The sequence below is a fragment of the Aquila chrysaetos genome (genome assembly GCF_900496995.4).
Source record: "Aquila chrysaetos chrysaetos chromosome W unlocalized genomic scaffold, bAquChr1.4 W_unloc_2, whole genome shotgun sequence".
NCBI classification, from domain to species: domain Eukaryota; kingdom Metazoa; phylum Chordata; class Aves; order Accipitriformes; family Accipitridae; genus Aquila; species Aquila chrysaetos.
Window position 1 is genome coordinate 5,679,545 of NW_024470322.1, and position 17,788 is coordinate 5,697,332.

At 37.4% G+C, this 17,788-nt stretch overlaps 1 protein-coding gene across 12 annotated transcripts in view; it reads left to right on the forward strand.

Moving 5' to 3' along the window:
• LOC121232947 (F-BAR domain only protein 2-like) overlaps positions 1 to 17,788 on the forward strand; it is a 114,768-nt gene that overhangs the window by 30,778 nt on the left and 66,202 nt on the right. For 11 of the 12 annotated variants that reach the window (XR_005931771.1, XM_041121472.1, XM_041121469.1 and 8 more), the window contains 5 exons: positions 2,073 to 2,147; positions 3,982 to 4,123; positions 4,214 to 4,366; positions 11,228 to 11,332; positions 17,238 to 17,336. Coding sequence is in view for 11 of the 12 variants with exons in the window: in XM_041121472.1 (XP_040977406.1) it covers positions 2,073 to 2,147; positions 3,982 to 4,123; positions 4,214 to 4,366; positions 11,228 to 11,332; positions 17,238 to 17,336 (574 nt within the window). In the remaining variant the exon portion in view is untranslated. The remainder of the gene's footprint in view (positions 1 to 2,072; positions 2,148 to 3,981; positions 4,124 to 4,213; positions 4,367 to 11,227; positions 11,333 to 17,237; positions 17,337 to 17,788) is intronic. The other variant, XM_041121473.1, reaches the window with a different exon arrangement.

The following is a 17,788-nucleotide window of genomic DNA, read 5'->3' on the forward strand; positions in this document are numbered from 1 at the left end:
GTGTGCATTTAACACCTAAAATGTTTACGTGTAAGAAACTACTGTGCTTAGCTAGGAACTGAATAGGTATTGTTGGCTTTTCTCCAGAAGTCTTTCAAACATTTTTCTGCACCAGTTGTCTGTAAGCATCATAAAAAAGAAACTTCTTGATCAGAAGAAACTGGCAATGCACATACTCCTATTTCAGTTTAAATGTTTAACAGATTTCAATCAAAGACAGATTTTCAAATCAGTGAAAATTAATTTACTCAGATGCTCATAGTGTGTTACCAGTACATCAGAATGCTCTGGGAAGTCAGTTGATAAAACAAATGTAGATATACATGCCCAACTGGTCAGTAACAGCATATTTCGGTTGTCAGTGTTTGTAACTGTTGTATGTTGATAATGTGTAGTAAGTTGGGGAACTCCAGTTCTGTGGAAATTGCTCATGTAAGTATTTTTTAAATTGCTGCAAAGAGAGGTGTGGATTTTGGTCAAAATCTTGTGTTTAAAAAAAAAAGCATTGAGCTCTCAAATCTAGAAAACTTTGATAGAAGCTACTGATAATTAATAAAAATATATTGTTCATCATGGTAATAAAAAAAAAAATCAGTGTCTCTTCTGGGTGTCTGTACATATGTGCTTGTTGCTATGCAGTGAGCAAGAATTCCAAACCTTGGAAACTTAAACTTTTTCAGATCATCAAGAATACTTACATATGGGGAAGGAGGAGAAAGTTTTGATTTTTTTTTTGTTTTGTTTTTAATGGTGAATAACTTTGTAGTTTTTTGTAGGTGAGATTTAAAATGTAATTGAATTACTGCATTTTACAACAAAATGATTGTCTAACTGACTGGATTGTTATTTTGGAAGTTCAGTAGGTTTAAATACATGCTCCTGTCAATGTTTCAGGTGACCGCTACTACTTTGTTTCATATTTTCATAAGAAAATTCTTTTTGCTTGGAAAGCATTGCTGTGAAGGAGAAATAAAAACATCTGCCTCAGCAATAAATGGTTATAGTCATGGTAGCTTGCAAGAACGGTGAATTCGTCATCTTCCTTTTTTTCCCCCTCTTCTGCCCCTGAATAAAGGTATTGCAAAGCAGGAAAGAAATTGCTTCAGGCTTTTGGATTTTCAAGACAGACAATTACAGTATTTGCTTAAATCCAGGATGCTTCTAAATCTAAGTTGGCACTACATATTGAGTATTGATTTATGGTAGAAAATTAAAATAGTGTGTATCTTAACCTTAATAATAGGAGGATGGGGAAGGATTTCCAGGGGAGTCACTGCCATGATATGTTGTGTGTGACTGCTGTTCCATGGCAATTGCCCCAGCACAGGCTCTAAGGAGGAAATCTAGGTGGACCCTTGGATTTTGACTCTCCAAAAGACAAGTAAAAATGTGGGTTTGAGTGCAGGAAAATATAATGAAACTTTATGTAGGGAGGAGTTTATCCAAAATAAATCAGAATGTATTAAGAGAAACTTCTTTAAAAATAATTATAAATGGTAGAACACAATATACTTCATTGGAAAACACAGTCAAATAATGTGCAAACTCAAGCATCACTATGTAAAGAACTTTAGTCTTTTTTTTTTTTTTTTTAGAGAAGACCCCACTTTATTTAATGTGAACAAATGTGATCGCTCAGTAAGCATTCAGTTTCGTTTTTTTTATGTTTTCATTACAAATTATTTGATTTTGTTGCTCTGTAAATCTCTGGTGTTTAGACAGTGTTAGGTGGGTGATTGTTATGTCACTGTGTTCTGACTCTAAAGAATGTCAAAGGCAGAGGGGAACAGCAGAGAGTATAGGAAGGAAGGAATCATTTTTTGCAAGTCTTGAGCCCTTAGGTTTTACTTGTTTCTGTTCCCTGCAACATTCTGTCACAGTGTTCTTAGATTTTTATTTTTTTTTTAAATATACTTCTGTGTTTTTGCATATAGTTTTTGATGGGCCATTAAAATGGAGTCGTTTTCAGCTAAAGTAAAAAGTCCTATGCTTTGCACCTTTAGAATGCATATTCATTTGTCTTCAGATATCTTCAAAATTTCGATTATGCTTTTGATTGCTTTCTTTGACAGGGCTACGATAGAGGAGGCATATTCAAAGTCAATGACAAAACTAGCCAAATCAGCGAGCAATTACACACAACTTGGGTAAGTGTGTATAAGAGAGAAATAATTAACTGCATACATGTGTGGCAGTACATTCCCCCCCCCCCATCCTGCCAGCAGGAAACAAAACTTCTCCAGGCAGGGAGAAGGGGAAGGAAACCCTGGAGGCTGCAGGTTGAAATTTGAACTGGCCAATCGAGATGCGCCAGGTACACCGAGGTGACCCTCCTGGCCAATAGAATTAAATGACCACAGGTCAGATTCGACAGGGGTATAAACGGGGTCCCACCGGAGGACACGTTGGCAGTCCTCCTCAGAGCAGCGGGTCTGCAGTCGGGGACTTCCCCTTGGGTCAGGGCACCACCCGAGGTAATTCCTCGAGGGAGAGAGCCCTCAGCTTTTAGGTGAGTGATACACGCGTTTTGAGCCATCACTTTAAATCTTGGGGATTCTTAAGTTGGCCGTGTAGTATTAATTCTCTTTACATCATTGAGCCTGTGGTTTTATAAAATGTTACCGGACTTCTAACTAACTTTTGCTGAAGAATAAATCTGAGTCTTAACACCTATTGGATTTGGTTAGTCGTGCATCCGTAACAACATGTTAAGAATCAAGTTTGATTCTGAATATTTTATTGATGATGTTAAAGGTAGCATAGCTTTGCCACCTTTAAAAATGATTGTTAGTTCTTCAGTTACTATGCTGCTATGCAAGATATCATGCAGCTATGACAAAAACAAGACAGTACAGTTCTTTGTCCACAGTTTAAAAAAAACCCAAAAAACAACCAACACCATGGAGGAATTGTCTGTTCCTCTGTGTTTAAGGTTGAGTTCTTTTCAGACATAATAAAGAATGTGACTTTCTATTCTGTGCTCCCAAGCCTATGGTAATTATTTTGAAGAGAGAACATGTGGTCTGCAAATGTGGCAGTGAATGTATTTATTTTAATTATTTCTACTTTCTTAAGTGTTTTCTCTGTCCTCAGACATGTTAAGAATGAGACCTTTCAATAGATTTATTTCATAGTTTAATTAAAATTTTATACATGAGATGTTTTTTAAAAAATTGAATGATTAATGGATGTTGTTTTCATTAGAAAGATTATGCCAACAGCTCAGACTTCTTAGATGAGGCTAAAGATTATTTTTATTTGTAGTAATCACAGCTAGAAATGTGGAGAGCTTTCATCAGTGGATAATTAGATACCAGTTGTTGTTGTTCTTCAAAGGTTCTGTATCTGCGTGTTAGTTTGAACATGAGTGCTTTAAAGGCTATACATGGTATTGATTTTTCAGCAGCATTGACCTGGAAACTGAGGTAGGAGCGTATCTTTAGAATAGCTGGAGAAGTCCATTCAGTATAGAAATCTGAATCTGAGGAATTACCTGTCCCCCACCTTCCTTTACCATATGGTTAATCTTGTGGCTGTAATGATGTAAGACAACTGGAAACTTAACTAGCCAAGTAACTTTTGGTTTCTTTTCACTATTCAAGTATGCACGTAAAAATACTTGTACATGTTAATTTTTTTTGAGCTGCTCTTGCATCATATTTAGGAATATCATTTGTCATTATTGTGTATTGATGATGGAGAAGAATAAGTTAATTCTGCTGCGTTTTACTCATTAGAGTCAATACAGGTAAAACACCGAAAAGTTAGGTAGGATTCCAAATAAGTTTGAAACATTTAATAAGAACATCATTTATAGCAGTTGTTAGGTTTTTTGTTTGCTTCAGTTTTAGGAGCAGAGCTGAAATTCTGTAAACATATCAGTTATACTTTAGCACTATTTAAAAAAAAATTGTAGCCAACTGAAAGGAAAAAATCCAGGTGAGCATTAAATTTTTTTTTTTTTTCCCCCCTTCAATCTAGGACATTTGCACCAGTTTGGGATGTTTTCAAAACCTCAACAGAAAAACTAGCAAGCTGTCACTCGGACCTTGTGCGGAGATTACAAGAGCTAATAAAAGAAGTTCACAAGTATGGAGATGAACAAATCAAAACTTATAAAAAGGTTATTAATTTTTTTCTTATGCATGTCCAATGACTTGTTAATGTTAAAATTAAAACGGTTTGTTTTTGACAACTATGTGATATTTGGCAGACTAAAGAAGATGTTTCAGGAACATTGGAAGCAGTGCAAAACATTCAAACTATCACTCAGGCCTTACAGAAATCAAAGGAAAACTACAGTGCAAAGTGTGTCGAACAAGAACGTTTGAAAAAGGAAGGAGCAACACAGAGAGAAGTTGATAAGGTAGTTCTGCAACATCTTACTTAAATTCATTGTGTTGTCAATCTGTAACACGTTCACCTTGTATTAGTAAGTGAAATGCTCAAAAAGGGCTAAAAGTAGTTGTGGCTATTTCATAATGTGCATACTTTGAATGCCTAGTTATGTTTTGTTTACACTTCTTTATCTGCTCTAACTGCACTGCAGTTCTAATTCTTTATTTTGTAATTACCTGCATCATATGATAATTTTGTTCAGTGGCTTTTACAGAAATTGCATATAATTGTTTCAGCTTCTATTATGGTTTTGGATGCATTTTCTTAAGTAAATATGCAAACACTCAATGCCTTTGTTATTGAATTAAGGAGCAGGAAGTTTTGTGTTGTCCCCTCAAGTGAGACAAAGAAGCTAATTATAGGAATATTTGAAGTCTATTCCATTGAGAAGAAAAACAAGTTAACATTACTTTCAACACTAGAGAAGTTCCAATAACATGGACCAAAACCCCAAGGGATGAGTAACTTGATGTTGCATTGAGTACTGTCCTTGGGTCATGGGGGAGTTTGATCCATTTACAGAATCACAGCATGGTTAAGGTTGGAAGGGACTGTCCAACCCCCCTGCTCAAGCAGGGCCACCTACAGCCGGTTGCCCAGGACCATGTCCAGACGGCTTTTGAAGATCTCCAAGGAGGGAGACTCCACAAGCTCTCTGGACAACCTGTTCCAGTGCTCGGTCACCCTTACAGTCAAAAAGTGCTTCCTGATGTTCAGGCAGAACCTCCTGTGTTTCAGTTTGTGCCCGTTGCCTCTAGTCCTGTCACCAGGCACCATAGAAAAGAGCCTGGCTCTGTCTTCTTTGCACTCTCCCTTCAGGTATTTATACAAATGGATGAGATCACCCCTGAGCCTTCTCTTCTCCAGGCTGAACAGTCCCAGCTCTCAGCCTTTCCTCATAGGAGAGATGCTCCAGTCCCTTCATCATCTTTGTGGCCCTTCGTTGGACACTCTCTAGTATGTCCATGTCTCTCTTTAAGTGTGTTAATAGCAAGAGGAGCTCTAAAGAAAACATTGGACCAATACTTGTTGAAGATAGTCATCTGAGTAATAGGGATGAAGAAAAAGTGGAGGCATTCAATGCTTTTTTTTTTTTGCCTCAGTCTTTAATAATACTGATTAGGGGACCGGGCAGCCCAATGTCTGAGTTGGAGGATCATGAGTGGGAACAGTGACTTTCCATTTGTGGATACTGAAATTGTAAAGCATCGGCTGTATCAGCTGAATGTTTGTAAGGCCATGGGGCCTGATGGGATTCATCCCAGAGTAATGAAAGAGCTAGCGGATGTTATGGCAGGACCCCTCTCAATTCTCTACCAAAGGTCTTGGGAGTCTGGGGAGGTTCCTGCTGACTGGAAGCTAGCCAATGTTATTCCAATTTACAGGAAAGGAGAGAGGGAAGACCCAGGAAACTACAGACCTCTTAGTCTAACCTCTGTACCTGGAAAAATCGTGGAGATGATCATACTGGGTACTATTGAAAGGCATTTAAAGAACAATGCAATCATCAGGAACAGTCAACATGGGTTCACAAAGGGAAAGTCCTGTCTAACTGATTTGATATCCTTCTATGATAAGGTCACCCACCTAGTGGATGAAGGGAAGGTGGTGGATGTAGATTTTCTGGATTTTAGTAAGGCTTTTGATACTGTCCCTCACAGCATCCTTCTGGACAAGTTGTCCAACTGTGAGATGAGCAGGTTTGTGATGTGCTGGGTGAAGAACTGGCTGAAGGGCAGGACTCAAAGGTTGTAGTGAATGGGGCTACATCTGGCTGGCGACTGGTCATCAGCAGTGTTCCTCAGGGCTCAATTCTAGGGCCAGTTCTGTTCAATATATTTATCAATGATCTGGATGCAGGAGTTGAATGCACCATTAGCAAGTTTGCTGATGGTACCAAACGGGGAGGTGCTGTTGACACTCTTGAGGGACGAGAGGCCTTGCAGAGGGATCTAGATAGATTGGAGCATTGGGCAATCATCAGTGGCATGAAATTTAACAAGTCCAAATGCCGGATTCTGCACCTGGGATGGAGTAACGCCAGGCACAAGTATAAATTGGGAGAGGAGTGGCTGGCGAGCAGCCCTGCAGAAAGGGAGCTGGGGGTGCTGGTTGACAGCAGGCTCAACATGAGTCAGCAGTGTGCCCTGGCAGCCATGAGGGCAAACCGCATCCTGGGGTGCATCAAACACAGTATAACCAGCCCGTCAAGAGAGGTGATTATCCCTCTGTATTTAGTGTTGGTGCGGCCTCACCTTGAGTACTGTGTGCAGTTCTGGGCCCCACAATTTAAGGATGTTAAGGTCCTTGAATGTGTCCAGAGGAGGATGCAAAACTGCGTCAGGGGAGGTTTGGACTGGACATTAGGAAACGTTTCTTTACCGGGAGGGTGGTCAAACACTGGAACAGGCTTCCTAGACAGGTGGTCGATGCCCCAAGCCTGTCAGTGTTCAAGAGGCCTTTGGACAATGCTCTTAATAACATGCTTTAACTTGGTCAGGCAGTTGGACTTAGAGGAGTGTCGTAGGTCCCTTCCCACTGACATTCTGTTCTATTATCTTGTATTGGGGAGCCCAGAACTGGACACAGCACTCCAGGTATGGCCTCACCAGTGCTGAGTAGAGGGGAAGGATCACCTTCCTCGACCTGGTGGCAACACTGTAACTTTTTCCAGTTTTCAGGAAACAAAGTAGAAGAGGAAAGAGGTTACGTTTTCCTGTCTCTAACGATGTCTTGTCTTTTTAAATCTTGATACCTCTGCCTATTTCCATTTCAATTATCTGATCTGTGTAGGGCTCTGTTCTTGTTAGAATGGTCTTAGTGCCTTTTGTACTGCTGTCTTGATGGAGCAGATAGAGCTGGTTATTGTCTTGTCACTGATGAAAAAAGCGATCCTGTTGACCATGTTCTGATTGTTTTATCTTCAATATAAATTTAGCTTTTTTCCTAGCTTCTGCTTGGACATTCAGTGTTGGGTTCTAGACGTGAATCAGAAATATGTGGGATGGCAGATGTTTTCCTGCCAGTTTATTCAAAATACAGTTTTTCTGAATTCTTGTAAATTGAAAATTTTTTAGTAGGAAAAGTTGACTTGATGGAAGGCTTGCTTTTAAGATGTAACTTTGCAGTCCCTTGTCCAGTTGGAAACAAAAAAAATGTTCAGTCTGACTAATGTCTACATGCAGAAGGGAGAAAGAGGAAGCACTGTAGGCTGAAGGCCATTTTTTACTTTTTTATGCAACTTCCCTAGATACTTTTGTTTGAACAATTAGGCCATAGTTGAATGCTCAGCTAATACTTCAAAAATGTTTCCAGTGGGAGCTGGTAACTGTGACTGTCACATCTCTTCAGTCATGTCTTTATTCAGACACTTGTAATTTCAGAAACATTGTGACAAAGATTGTATTAATTTATTTTTCCTTTGGCTGAGAACAGGTTTATTACTTTTAGCATAACATGAAAAATGTTGTTATCAAAACCAGAATAGCTGCTTTATCAGAAAGCAGGGGACCTGCACCAATATGCTAAGAGCTTATCACAAAGCCAAATATCTGGAGAAATAGTTTATTGAAGAATCTGAGGAGGTATCTGAGAGCTTGCAGTTTTCATTGCAGCTGAAAGTAAGTGTTAACTTGTATAATAATTTTCTGTTGTTCTGTGATATGTTAACTTCTCTATTTATAGCGACTTGACAAAAAAAATTCTTGACTGATACTTATTCTTTCCATTTCTGAAAATCTGCTAAAAAGAGTTCTAGCAATTGCTGCACCTGAGAATAGACACATAGTGTTTTCAGAAGAGATTACTAGTTAATCAATCATACAATGTTCATGTGCTTTATCATTTTGTCCAGCTGAGGAGTTTTTTGTAGATGCTTCAGCATGTAACAATTCTGCTCATGGTTAAACATGATTACAGGAGACAGAGAATGTTTTGTGTCAAAATCCCTGTGATGGGTTGACCCTGGCTGGATGCCAGGTGCCCACCAAAGCCGCTCTATCACTCCCCCTCCTCAGCTGGACAAGGGAGAGAAAATATAACAAAAGGCTCATGGGTCGAGATAAGGACAGGGAGAGATCACTCGACCAATTACCATCACGGGCAAAACAGACTCGACTTGGGGAAAATTAATTTAATTTATTGCCAATCAAGCCAGAGTAGGGTAATGAGAAATAAAACCAAATCTTAAAACACCTTCCCCCCACCCCTCCCTTCTTCCCGGGCACAGCTTCACTCCCGAATACTCTACCTCCTCCCCCCAGCGGCGCAGGGGAGTGGGGAATGGGGGTTGCGATCAGTTCATCACACGTTGTCTCTGCCACTCCTTCCTCTTCAGGGGGAGGACTCCTCACACTCTTCCCCTGCTCCAGCATGGGGTCCCTCCCACGGGAGACAGTCTTCCATGAACTTGTCCAACGTGGATCCTTCCCACAGGCTGCAGTTCTTCACGAATTGCTCCAGCATGGGTCCCTTCCATGGGCTGCAGTCCTTCAGGAGCACACTGCTCCGGTGTGGGTCCCCCGTGGGGTCACAAGTCCTGCCAGAAAACCTGCTCCAACGTGGGCTCCTCTCTCCACGGGTCCGCAGGTCCTGCCAGGAGCCTGCTCCAGCACGGGCTTCCCACGGGGTCACAGCCTCCTTTGGGGGCATCCACCTGCTCTGGCGTGGGGTCCTCCATGGGCTGCAGGTGGAGATCTGCTCCACCGTGGACCTCCATGGGCTGCAGGGGGACAGCCTGCCTCACCATGGTCTTCACCACAGGCTGCAGGGGAATCTCTGCTCTGGTGCCTGGAGCACCTCCTCCCCCTCCTTCTTCACTGACCTTGGTGTCGGCAGGGTTGTTTCTCTCACATGTTCTCACTTCTCTCTCCAGCTGCAGTTTCTGTTCCACAGCAACTTTTTTTCCCTTCTTAAATATGTTATCACAGAGACGCTACTATTGTCACTAATTGGCTTGGCCTTGGGCAGTAGTGGGTCCATCTTAGAGCCGGCTGGCATTGGCTCCATGGGACATAGGGGAAGCTTCTAGCACCTTCTCCCCCCTCGTAACCTCCCCCCACTACCAAAACCTTGCCAGACAAACCCAATACAGTCCCATGCATATGGGGTTCAGTAACATAATGCTTTACAAAAACCCCTTATTTTTTAAGTCTTAACTTGACATTTCCTTCCTTTTCAATGATTAAGTTTGGAATCATTTTATTGCAAAGCAGTCTTAATTCTTTTTAAAACCAGGTGTTCTTAGAGCACCTTTTACTTTTGGTATAGTAAATGGTGTTTGGGAGACAAGATAGGACTGTTTTCTTCTTGGGAATTCCCCTATGTGAATATGCAAGATTGAGAATCATGAAGTAAAATTCAGAGTGAGTAACTGATGGGTTTGATACATCCTGTCATGCCATCCTTAATGCCTGAAGGATCCATATTCTTCATACAGTGAAGTATTTTCAGGCTCTGTTATGCTGGGTTTAGAGGACTACATGAGCAAGATCTGCTTAAGCTTTCTCTGTATCTGGAAAAATGGAACTGTAGCTTTGATTTCTCTTCATTTGAAGTCCTGGTTGATGTTTCCCCAGGTGAACAAGTGCTAACACTATACTGTTACTTATGATTTTCAGTTATTTTTCTCTTGGAAATTGGAGAATATAACTGTATCTTTCTAGAGGGTATCTTTATATTAATTTGTTTGGAAGTTATAGATAGTGGTCAGCTTTACAAGTCATTGCAAGTGAGAAATAATTTCTGTTTTTACTGTGGGACAGATGAAATTCATTTGAAAGAGGGGAGGAAAGCTATTCAGAACTAGAACAAATAGTAAATATACAACTGTCTACTTATGTCATTAACAATTCAGAAATACTTTTGAGTTGCAACTAATGGGAAATTTCAGTGAGAAAATAGGCATGTTGAACAGAAGCTAGAAAAAAGCTGATGTTCAAGGGAAATAATTTTTATTTTAATTGGCTTTTATCTTGGAAATAGCAAGAATATAAAAGTTTTGAAAAACTTCACCTCATGTTTGTCATGCTATAAACTTTGATAATAACTTTTTCTCTACCACAACCAATCACTTCATTCAGTTTTGTTGTCTGTGTAATATTGGGATTCTGCTATACTTCTTTTTGTCTTGTAAGAATATTAAGCCCACAAAAAAGAACATTTTGGTTTATTAGCAACAAATAATGAAGCAAATCAATAAATTATAAAGCCAAAAAGGACTATTATAAACAACTCTGAGCTGCATAAATCTGGCCATCAGTATGTTCTGCATTAACTTCACATTCAAATATCTCTCAATCTTAAAATTTCCATTGATGTACCACCTGTACTTTTGAATGTCTTTTCCCTTATATTTCTTCCTTCAGTTCTGAGAACTGTGCCACCTTGCGTTTTTTACCATTAACTCTTTCAGAATTTCATTAATAAGTTTGCTCTGTATTCTAGCCCTGCTTTCTTCCTGCTTTTCTGTTGCAGATCTAAATATTTGACATGAGCTAATTAGTTAACTTCAGCAATACAAATTTTAAAACATTTATTGCAAAACAAGTATAAGTTAGTCATTGCTGATAAGGGGAAGGGATTTAAATGAGGTAATTGCTTTGTTACCTTTTTATGTGGTTTAAGTATAGTTTTAAATAAAAATCTCTAATGGCTTGAATCAGAGTTGTTTGGTGGTGAAATTTTGTTATGACGCTTCACTGTTTTGATATGCCCCTGAATATTTTTATAGGTCATCCTAGGCTTTCTTTTAATAGTAACTTTAAAAGCCTTGGATCAGATTGGATGTGTGACATTTGACACTTTTTTTTTTTTTTGTACTAATCTATAGGCAGCAGTTAAATCAAAAAAAGCTACAGATACCTATAAACTATATGTGGAGAAATATGCTGCGGTTAAATCTGTTTTTGAACAGAAAATGACAGAAACTGCACAGGTAAGTGTTATATTAAATGAGTTACCTTTAAAATAAATTAATATGTTCTATTTTACCTTTCTGAAGATATCTGAAATCAAAGCTTTTGAGAAATTGGTTCAAGATAGAATGATCTTCATTGGAAACTGATGTTAACAATAATGTCAGAAGTAATATGTTTGAAGGGCAAACATTGACCATGTATATTGTGATGGCAGTGTCCTTGAATGATATAGTTCAACACTAGCACTCTAGAAAGACTTCTTGAAGAAATTTTTAGGAAGAAAACAAAATGAACTTTTGGAAGTATTGTAGATGCATTGTGATCATGTGGGAAATCCTGTGAATTGCTGGAGAGCTAGAACTCATTCATAGGAGTTTTAAAACTGGGATCCATCGTGTTTTTTTCATTATCATTCTGTCAAAACACTTCAGTAACAGCTTGTTAAAGTGTCTTTCCAGGATTTATCTGAGGTGGTCAAAAGCCCCTACATCTATTCAAATTTCTGGGTTTTTTTTTTAAAGCTGTTTTAATCTGTATTTCAGAGGATATTAAGTTATCTGTATGATTGCACATGCTGCTGCTTGTTATGTTTTAAAGTTTCTTTTTCAAATCTGTTGGTAGCAGACTTTTTCCCACTGCCCCAGATTTCAAAAAGCAAACCTCACTGTTTCTGCTTTTAGTAGTAATATTTAGTTGAGGGCTGGTTGGCATATTTATTTGTATATGTTTCTTGGTTTAGTAAAGCTTTTGCAAGATAGGAATTTTCTTTTCAGTTGAAGATTCTTTGCTCTCTTCCTTAGTTTAAAAGATTACTTTTTAGGCATAGATGGAATTATTAGGGAGATTCAGTCATACTTGTATTATTAACGTAGAAGTGGAAAAGCGTTAGGGTTTTCCTTAACTCCTTGGAAATTAAGATTTTTACTGTATGGGGATTATGTAGGCTGACATATAAAAAGCTGCCCTGTCCTAAACTATAAACTGCTTTTCTACTTTGAAAACTTCATTAGAACTTGATCTAGTTCATCTTTGAATAGATACTCAACACAGCTGTTACAGAAAGGGTACTAAATATATCATATACCAGAACTCTTCCCTCCCACCCACCGCCCCAGTCCAGGCATTTGTGACAAAGAAGTGCTCAGGCATGCTACTGCAAAATTCTGCCTTTCATGTGACTGTCACATTAAGAGCCTTGACATACTTTTGTTGAAGAGTTCACAGTAGGCATCTTTTTGTGCAGCATCCTAACTAGGTTCTGGTTGGAGGAGCTGTACTCCCTATGCTTTTCTTTTCAGCTTGAGTTAAATTTGGTTAAGTACATCATTTTTCTCTCATTTTAAAAATATATGTGACTCTTAAACGTTTATTTTTTTTTATTGTGTAGTGTAAGACAGTGATGATTGCAGTTATTCAGTGGTATAAAAAGGCTTTATTTAAAAAAAAAATTCACCAAGAAAATTAATGGGTACCATGGTCTGGGTTATAAGGCCTGTTGTACTCCTCTCTGGTGTATGAGGCTGTGTTTTCAATATATATTTTAAATTAGTAGTGTTGTCAAAACCAGCAGTTGTCCTCTTTCCACGCTTCTTCCTTTGTCAAGTATTTGTGCAAGGAGCTACCTTGTAGAACTAATCCAACTAAAACTAATGTATTAAGGAAGGTTGGCTTTAATCCAGAAGAGACCTGGGGTCTGGTTTACTGAGAAATCACACAAGCATTTGTGTTGGTGCAAAGGAAGAGGCAGTGTGGTACTAAGGGTAGAGACTTGCGTCTTTAAGTTGACTTAGTGTATGACACCTGGCCTGGACTAACTTGAATGTGTGTCCACCTTATGCATTTATATCTGTTACCTTAGCATTTTGTCTCTCTCACTGTAACTTAAAATATTTGTGTATCAGTTACCCCTAAGCAATTTGATTGGGTTTGTCATTGGCATGTGTGATTCCAATCGCTTGAGAATTTTGGGACTAGGCAAAATTTTTGAACTTAAATTTATCTTAAAACAATTCTTGGAAACAAGTATAATAGTAACAAAAGAATCTTTACTATTGAAGTGTAACATTCCTCCTGGAGAGTTTCCACAAATAAGGTGGAAGCAAACTGACATGTGAACACATTCTGCTGTTACCCAAAATGGTAACTTTTTTGTAGTGTTCCTGTTAATGTAACTATTGTAGTTGCTCAGTAAGTGTTCCAGTAACTCCATCATTGTGCAGTATGGATAAATTGTAGTGCAGCCTGACTTTTGCTGTAGACCCCACCTTTTGATACAAAGAAATCAAGTAATACCAGAAAAAATACTGAACTGTTCTGTTGATTTGTTTCAACCCATATACAAGCGTGGCTCTTCTGGATCTATCTAGAATAATTGAAGAAGCTCCTGCCCTGTTTGTTATTTACCTTGCTCTGGAAGTTACTGAACCCCCACTAAAATAGATCCTGTGAATGCTTCTGATCTACTTCAGAGCAAGTTCAATCAGGTTGCTTTAAATCTTTATTTAGTCTCACAAAAGCTGTCTGCTATTTATTCCTTACCTTACAAGAAAGAGACTGTGTTTATAGCAGTTGACTTATTGCTCTCTGAAACACTAAGAAAAAATTTAACAAATATGACTTTAATAAACTGGTCTTGCTAAAATTGCACTGCAAACTTGTCTCCAAGGAGCAAGAAAGCTATGAGTAATGAAAAGGAGTTCTTGTTTAGAACTGACAGAAGATAAACATGAAGAGTATTTGAAATGGTTTTTTTTGTTAGTGAATTAGTGAAGGAAAATGTGGGGGCTTTCAGCAAGCAAATTAGCTGGGCTTTTCATAATGGCTTAAAAAAATTCATTTGAACAATTCACTACAACAAAAGAATGAAAAAAGTAACAGTTTATTTTGTATCTAGAAACAGAATATGAAGATGCTTTTTGTTCAGCTTTATTTGTGTTATTAGGTAGGCATTAGGTATTTAAACCAGGCTGAGATGTAGAGAGAGAAAAAAAATTTTTTACTGTACCAGATATTACAGCTGGTTTGTTTTGTTTTGCAATACAAAAATTATACAAATTTACCTCACTACAAACCACACTTGTATAAATAACCTTAGTTCCTTAACTACAACAACCCTTTTACTCAAAATTTAAATTTTTACTTATATGTGATAATGAACACCTGGAAACTTTAATACCATCCACAGCTATCCATATTGGAAATGAAAATTGGAATTCTGCCAGTATAAGTCCTATCTGTGGAATTTGTTTTAAGTATAATGGTATAGCTGCATCTACAGTTTGGTTGTGGGGGTGCTACTTTAAAGATTATGCAGTAGGAAAAATAACAACACTCGTGAATATGTGGAAGCCCGCTTCTGAATCAGTCACACCCTAGATTATCTTAATTTGGAGTACATTTGACTTGAAATATACTAATTCTGAAAACAAAATAAATGAGCAGTGTGAACATTCTCAGCTGTTTCGGTGCAAAAACAGTTGGCTTAACTTAAATCTGTCTTAGGCTGTTCAGATAAACTTTTTCTGAGGACACAAACACCTTGAATTGCTGTGGCTTTATTCTAGGTAATCATGTAGTAATGTCCTCACTTAACCGTCCTCTTAGTTAAACTCCACCAATCCTGTTGCATAAATTTTACATATTTTCCCTTTTTTGTCATTTACTATCTTACCTGCAATTATCAAAGTGACGTGACTTGTGATACGTGATTTTGAGAGGTTGAATTTAGAAATGTGATCTTCATAATCTTAAATTGAAAGTTATGGGTTTTTTTCTGCAATAAACATGGAGGGCTTTTATTGCGATTAAAGATGTAGGAAAATATAATTCACTTTGTTGTTTAGATATTGGATTTGGCAGAAATTCTTCATGTTGAAAGATTTTCTGAGTAAAAGTATAGTTGTATTATACAACTGCTATGCACTTGTTAAGAAAACATGTCTCATTTGCTAGTTATTCCACCTTTTTAGAAGCTTTTTTTATAATCACATAGCACAGTCAGTTATTGGAACGGATCAAATAGCTGAAAGTGCTAAGTTATTCTTTGAAACTCTGTCTTAACTAGAAATGAGTGCAGTTGACTGGATAACTTTGCTTTTGAGCAGTCTGCATATAAATAAAGTTCAAGAATGAGTAATAATTCTTCATGTTTTAAAACTTACAGGAAAATGTACATGTTTATAAAAAAGGAATAATGCTTACTTAAACTGTGTATGCTGAGTTGGATAGATAAAGATCCTGTTGATAATTTTTCGTTTTTATTGTAGCTTAAAATGCTAAGAATTCACTTGCATTTGTTGGGTCATTAACATTACAGATTCATTTCAGTACATCTTTTCAAAATGGACTGATTTTTCAAAAGTGTAAGTAAACAATTTGGTTAATGATTATATCTGTGATATGAAGATGTGGTTGTATTATAGTAACTAGATAGCTTTAGTCTTTGATCAGACCCCTTTGTGTTATGTACTGTACAAGGCCAAGATGGCTTCTACTTCAAAGAATTTAAATCTTTAGTATAAAACAATAAACAAGAAATAAGGAAACAATCAAGAGGGGGTTGCTGTCCACTGACATGAGACAAAAAAAATATCTCTGAATGGTCACCTGTTTTGATATGCATTATAGAGAAGAGTTTAAAGGAGAATGTTTTGCAGAGTTTTATGGGGGGCTCAAACCAAACACAAAGGAAGTGGCATTGGCATAATCTCAAAAGTTGACTTTGAGTTTAGGTAAAAATCAGGTACTGGAAACAGGCTGGAAGATCACATTGCGTACAGGTGTTGACACCCTGATAATGATTGAGAGCAGATATTATAGAGATGGACCATAGATAGCTTTGAAAGCAAAATAATATAGTTTATGTAATCAGGCAGTCAGTAAAAGAAGTAATGTCATAGAATAGGCTACAGAGGATGACCATATCCTCTGCAATTAAGAGGAAGGCTGCTTGAGGAAAAAAAATCATTTTAATCTGCTTGCTTGATGGCTAGAGAGGCATATAAGTATGGCAAAAGAAAGATTGAGAGTTTAGAAGTTAAGAGATATTTTTGACTTGTCTGTATGGAGTTGTACTTGTTTGTGAATCAGAGTACCAAGAGGTGTGAAATGTAGAGAGATGGTCTTCAGAGAACCCTGGAAAAATTGGAGAGAGGATTAAGTGGTGCTCCAAAGTTTAGACAGTTGCAGAAGTAGGAAGAGAGCTAGGACAGAGCAGGAGTAAACACAGATTTCAAGATTATTATGGTTGACTGTTGGGAAAGATGAGGACATTTTTAGTTCTGATCTTTGGCTAGGTAGGGGTCATTAGAGATGTTGGAAATGGTTTTAAAATGGGTGTCAGGTGGAAGCCTGGGTAAGATGGAACAGGAGGACAAATTTCAGACAAAATGCAAAGCTTTTATACAGTGAGTTTAAAGACCAAACAAATTAATCGCGTTTAAAGAAGCAAAGGATATAGATTTAACTAGAGAAAGAGGACGCATGTGTGTATTGTGAGCGGGAAGAGGGGGTGATAAGGAGGAGGTGCAAAACAGATCCAGAAATAGGATTTCTGGGGTTAGATGAAAAACTGAAACTCTTCAGTTATGGAAAATAGATTTTTTTTTTTTTTTTTAAACACCCTCCAGCCCTATTTTCTTTTGGTAGAAATAGGTCAGACTTTTAAAAAAATCAAGATAGATGAAGGTTTAAAGAGTAAGTAAAAAAGTTGGATAACAGTTCCAAAAGGATATTCTTCTAAAGTACATTATTTCATAACTCTGTGAATTCTGCACCTTCCTTTCTTAAACACTGTAATTACCATGATCAAGATCTGAAAAAAAAAGTGGTTTTCTGTTTAGTATATTTAATTATTAAAATTTAAGGTTCAAGAAATTTCAAGAATTATTTTCATTATGAATAATTGCTTGTATTGGTTTACAGAAATTTCAAGACATTGAAGAAATACACCTTCTTCATATGAAAGAGATTATAGAATCATTGTCAAATACCATAAAAGAAATTCATTTACAAATAGGAGAGGTAATTTTTTATATTATAGTTTGTTTGGATCATGATACATATTTTTCTTAACTATTAAATGAAACATTCTTACTGTGTTTGTGGTAATTACAAGATCACATCTTTCAAATGATGGTAACTTTTTAAACCAGTATGAGTAGAAGGGGATAAACAGAAATGATCCACAGAATTAAAAAGATTTTCAAGCAGATGTGGTTCTTTTTACCACAGATATCAAACATTATGCGAGTACTGAACTTGTTTATGAGATGTTTGAAGGAGATTTGAACATCTACTAAATTGCCATTTTGGTCTTTTGTGATGTTTCTATATGCGTATTCTCTTTTGTTATTCAAGCCTCTCTGAAATTTTTTTTATTAAATGGATCATCCTCTAATTTTGTACATTGTATTGGAAATCTTTTTAATATCTAAATTCAACATAAGCTGAATTTTTTACTGCTTCTTGGTGTA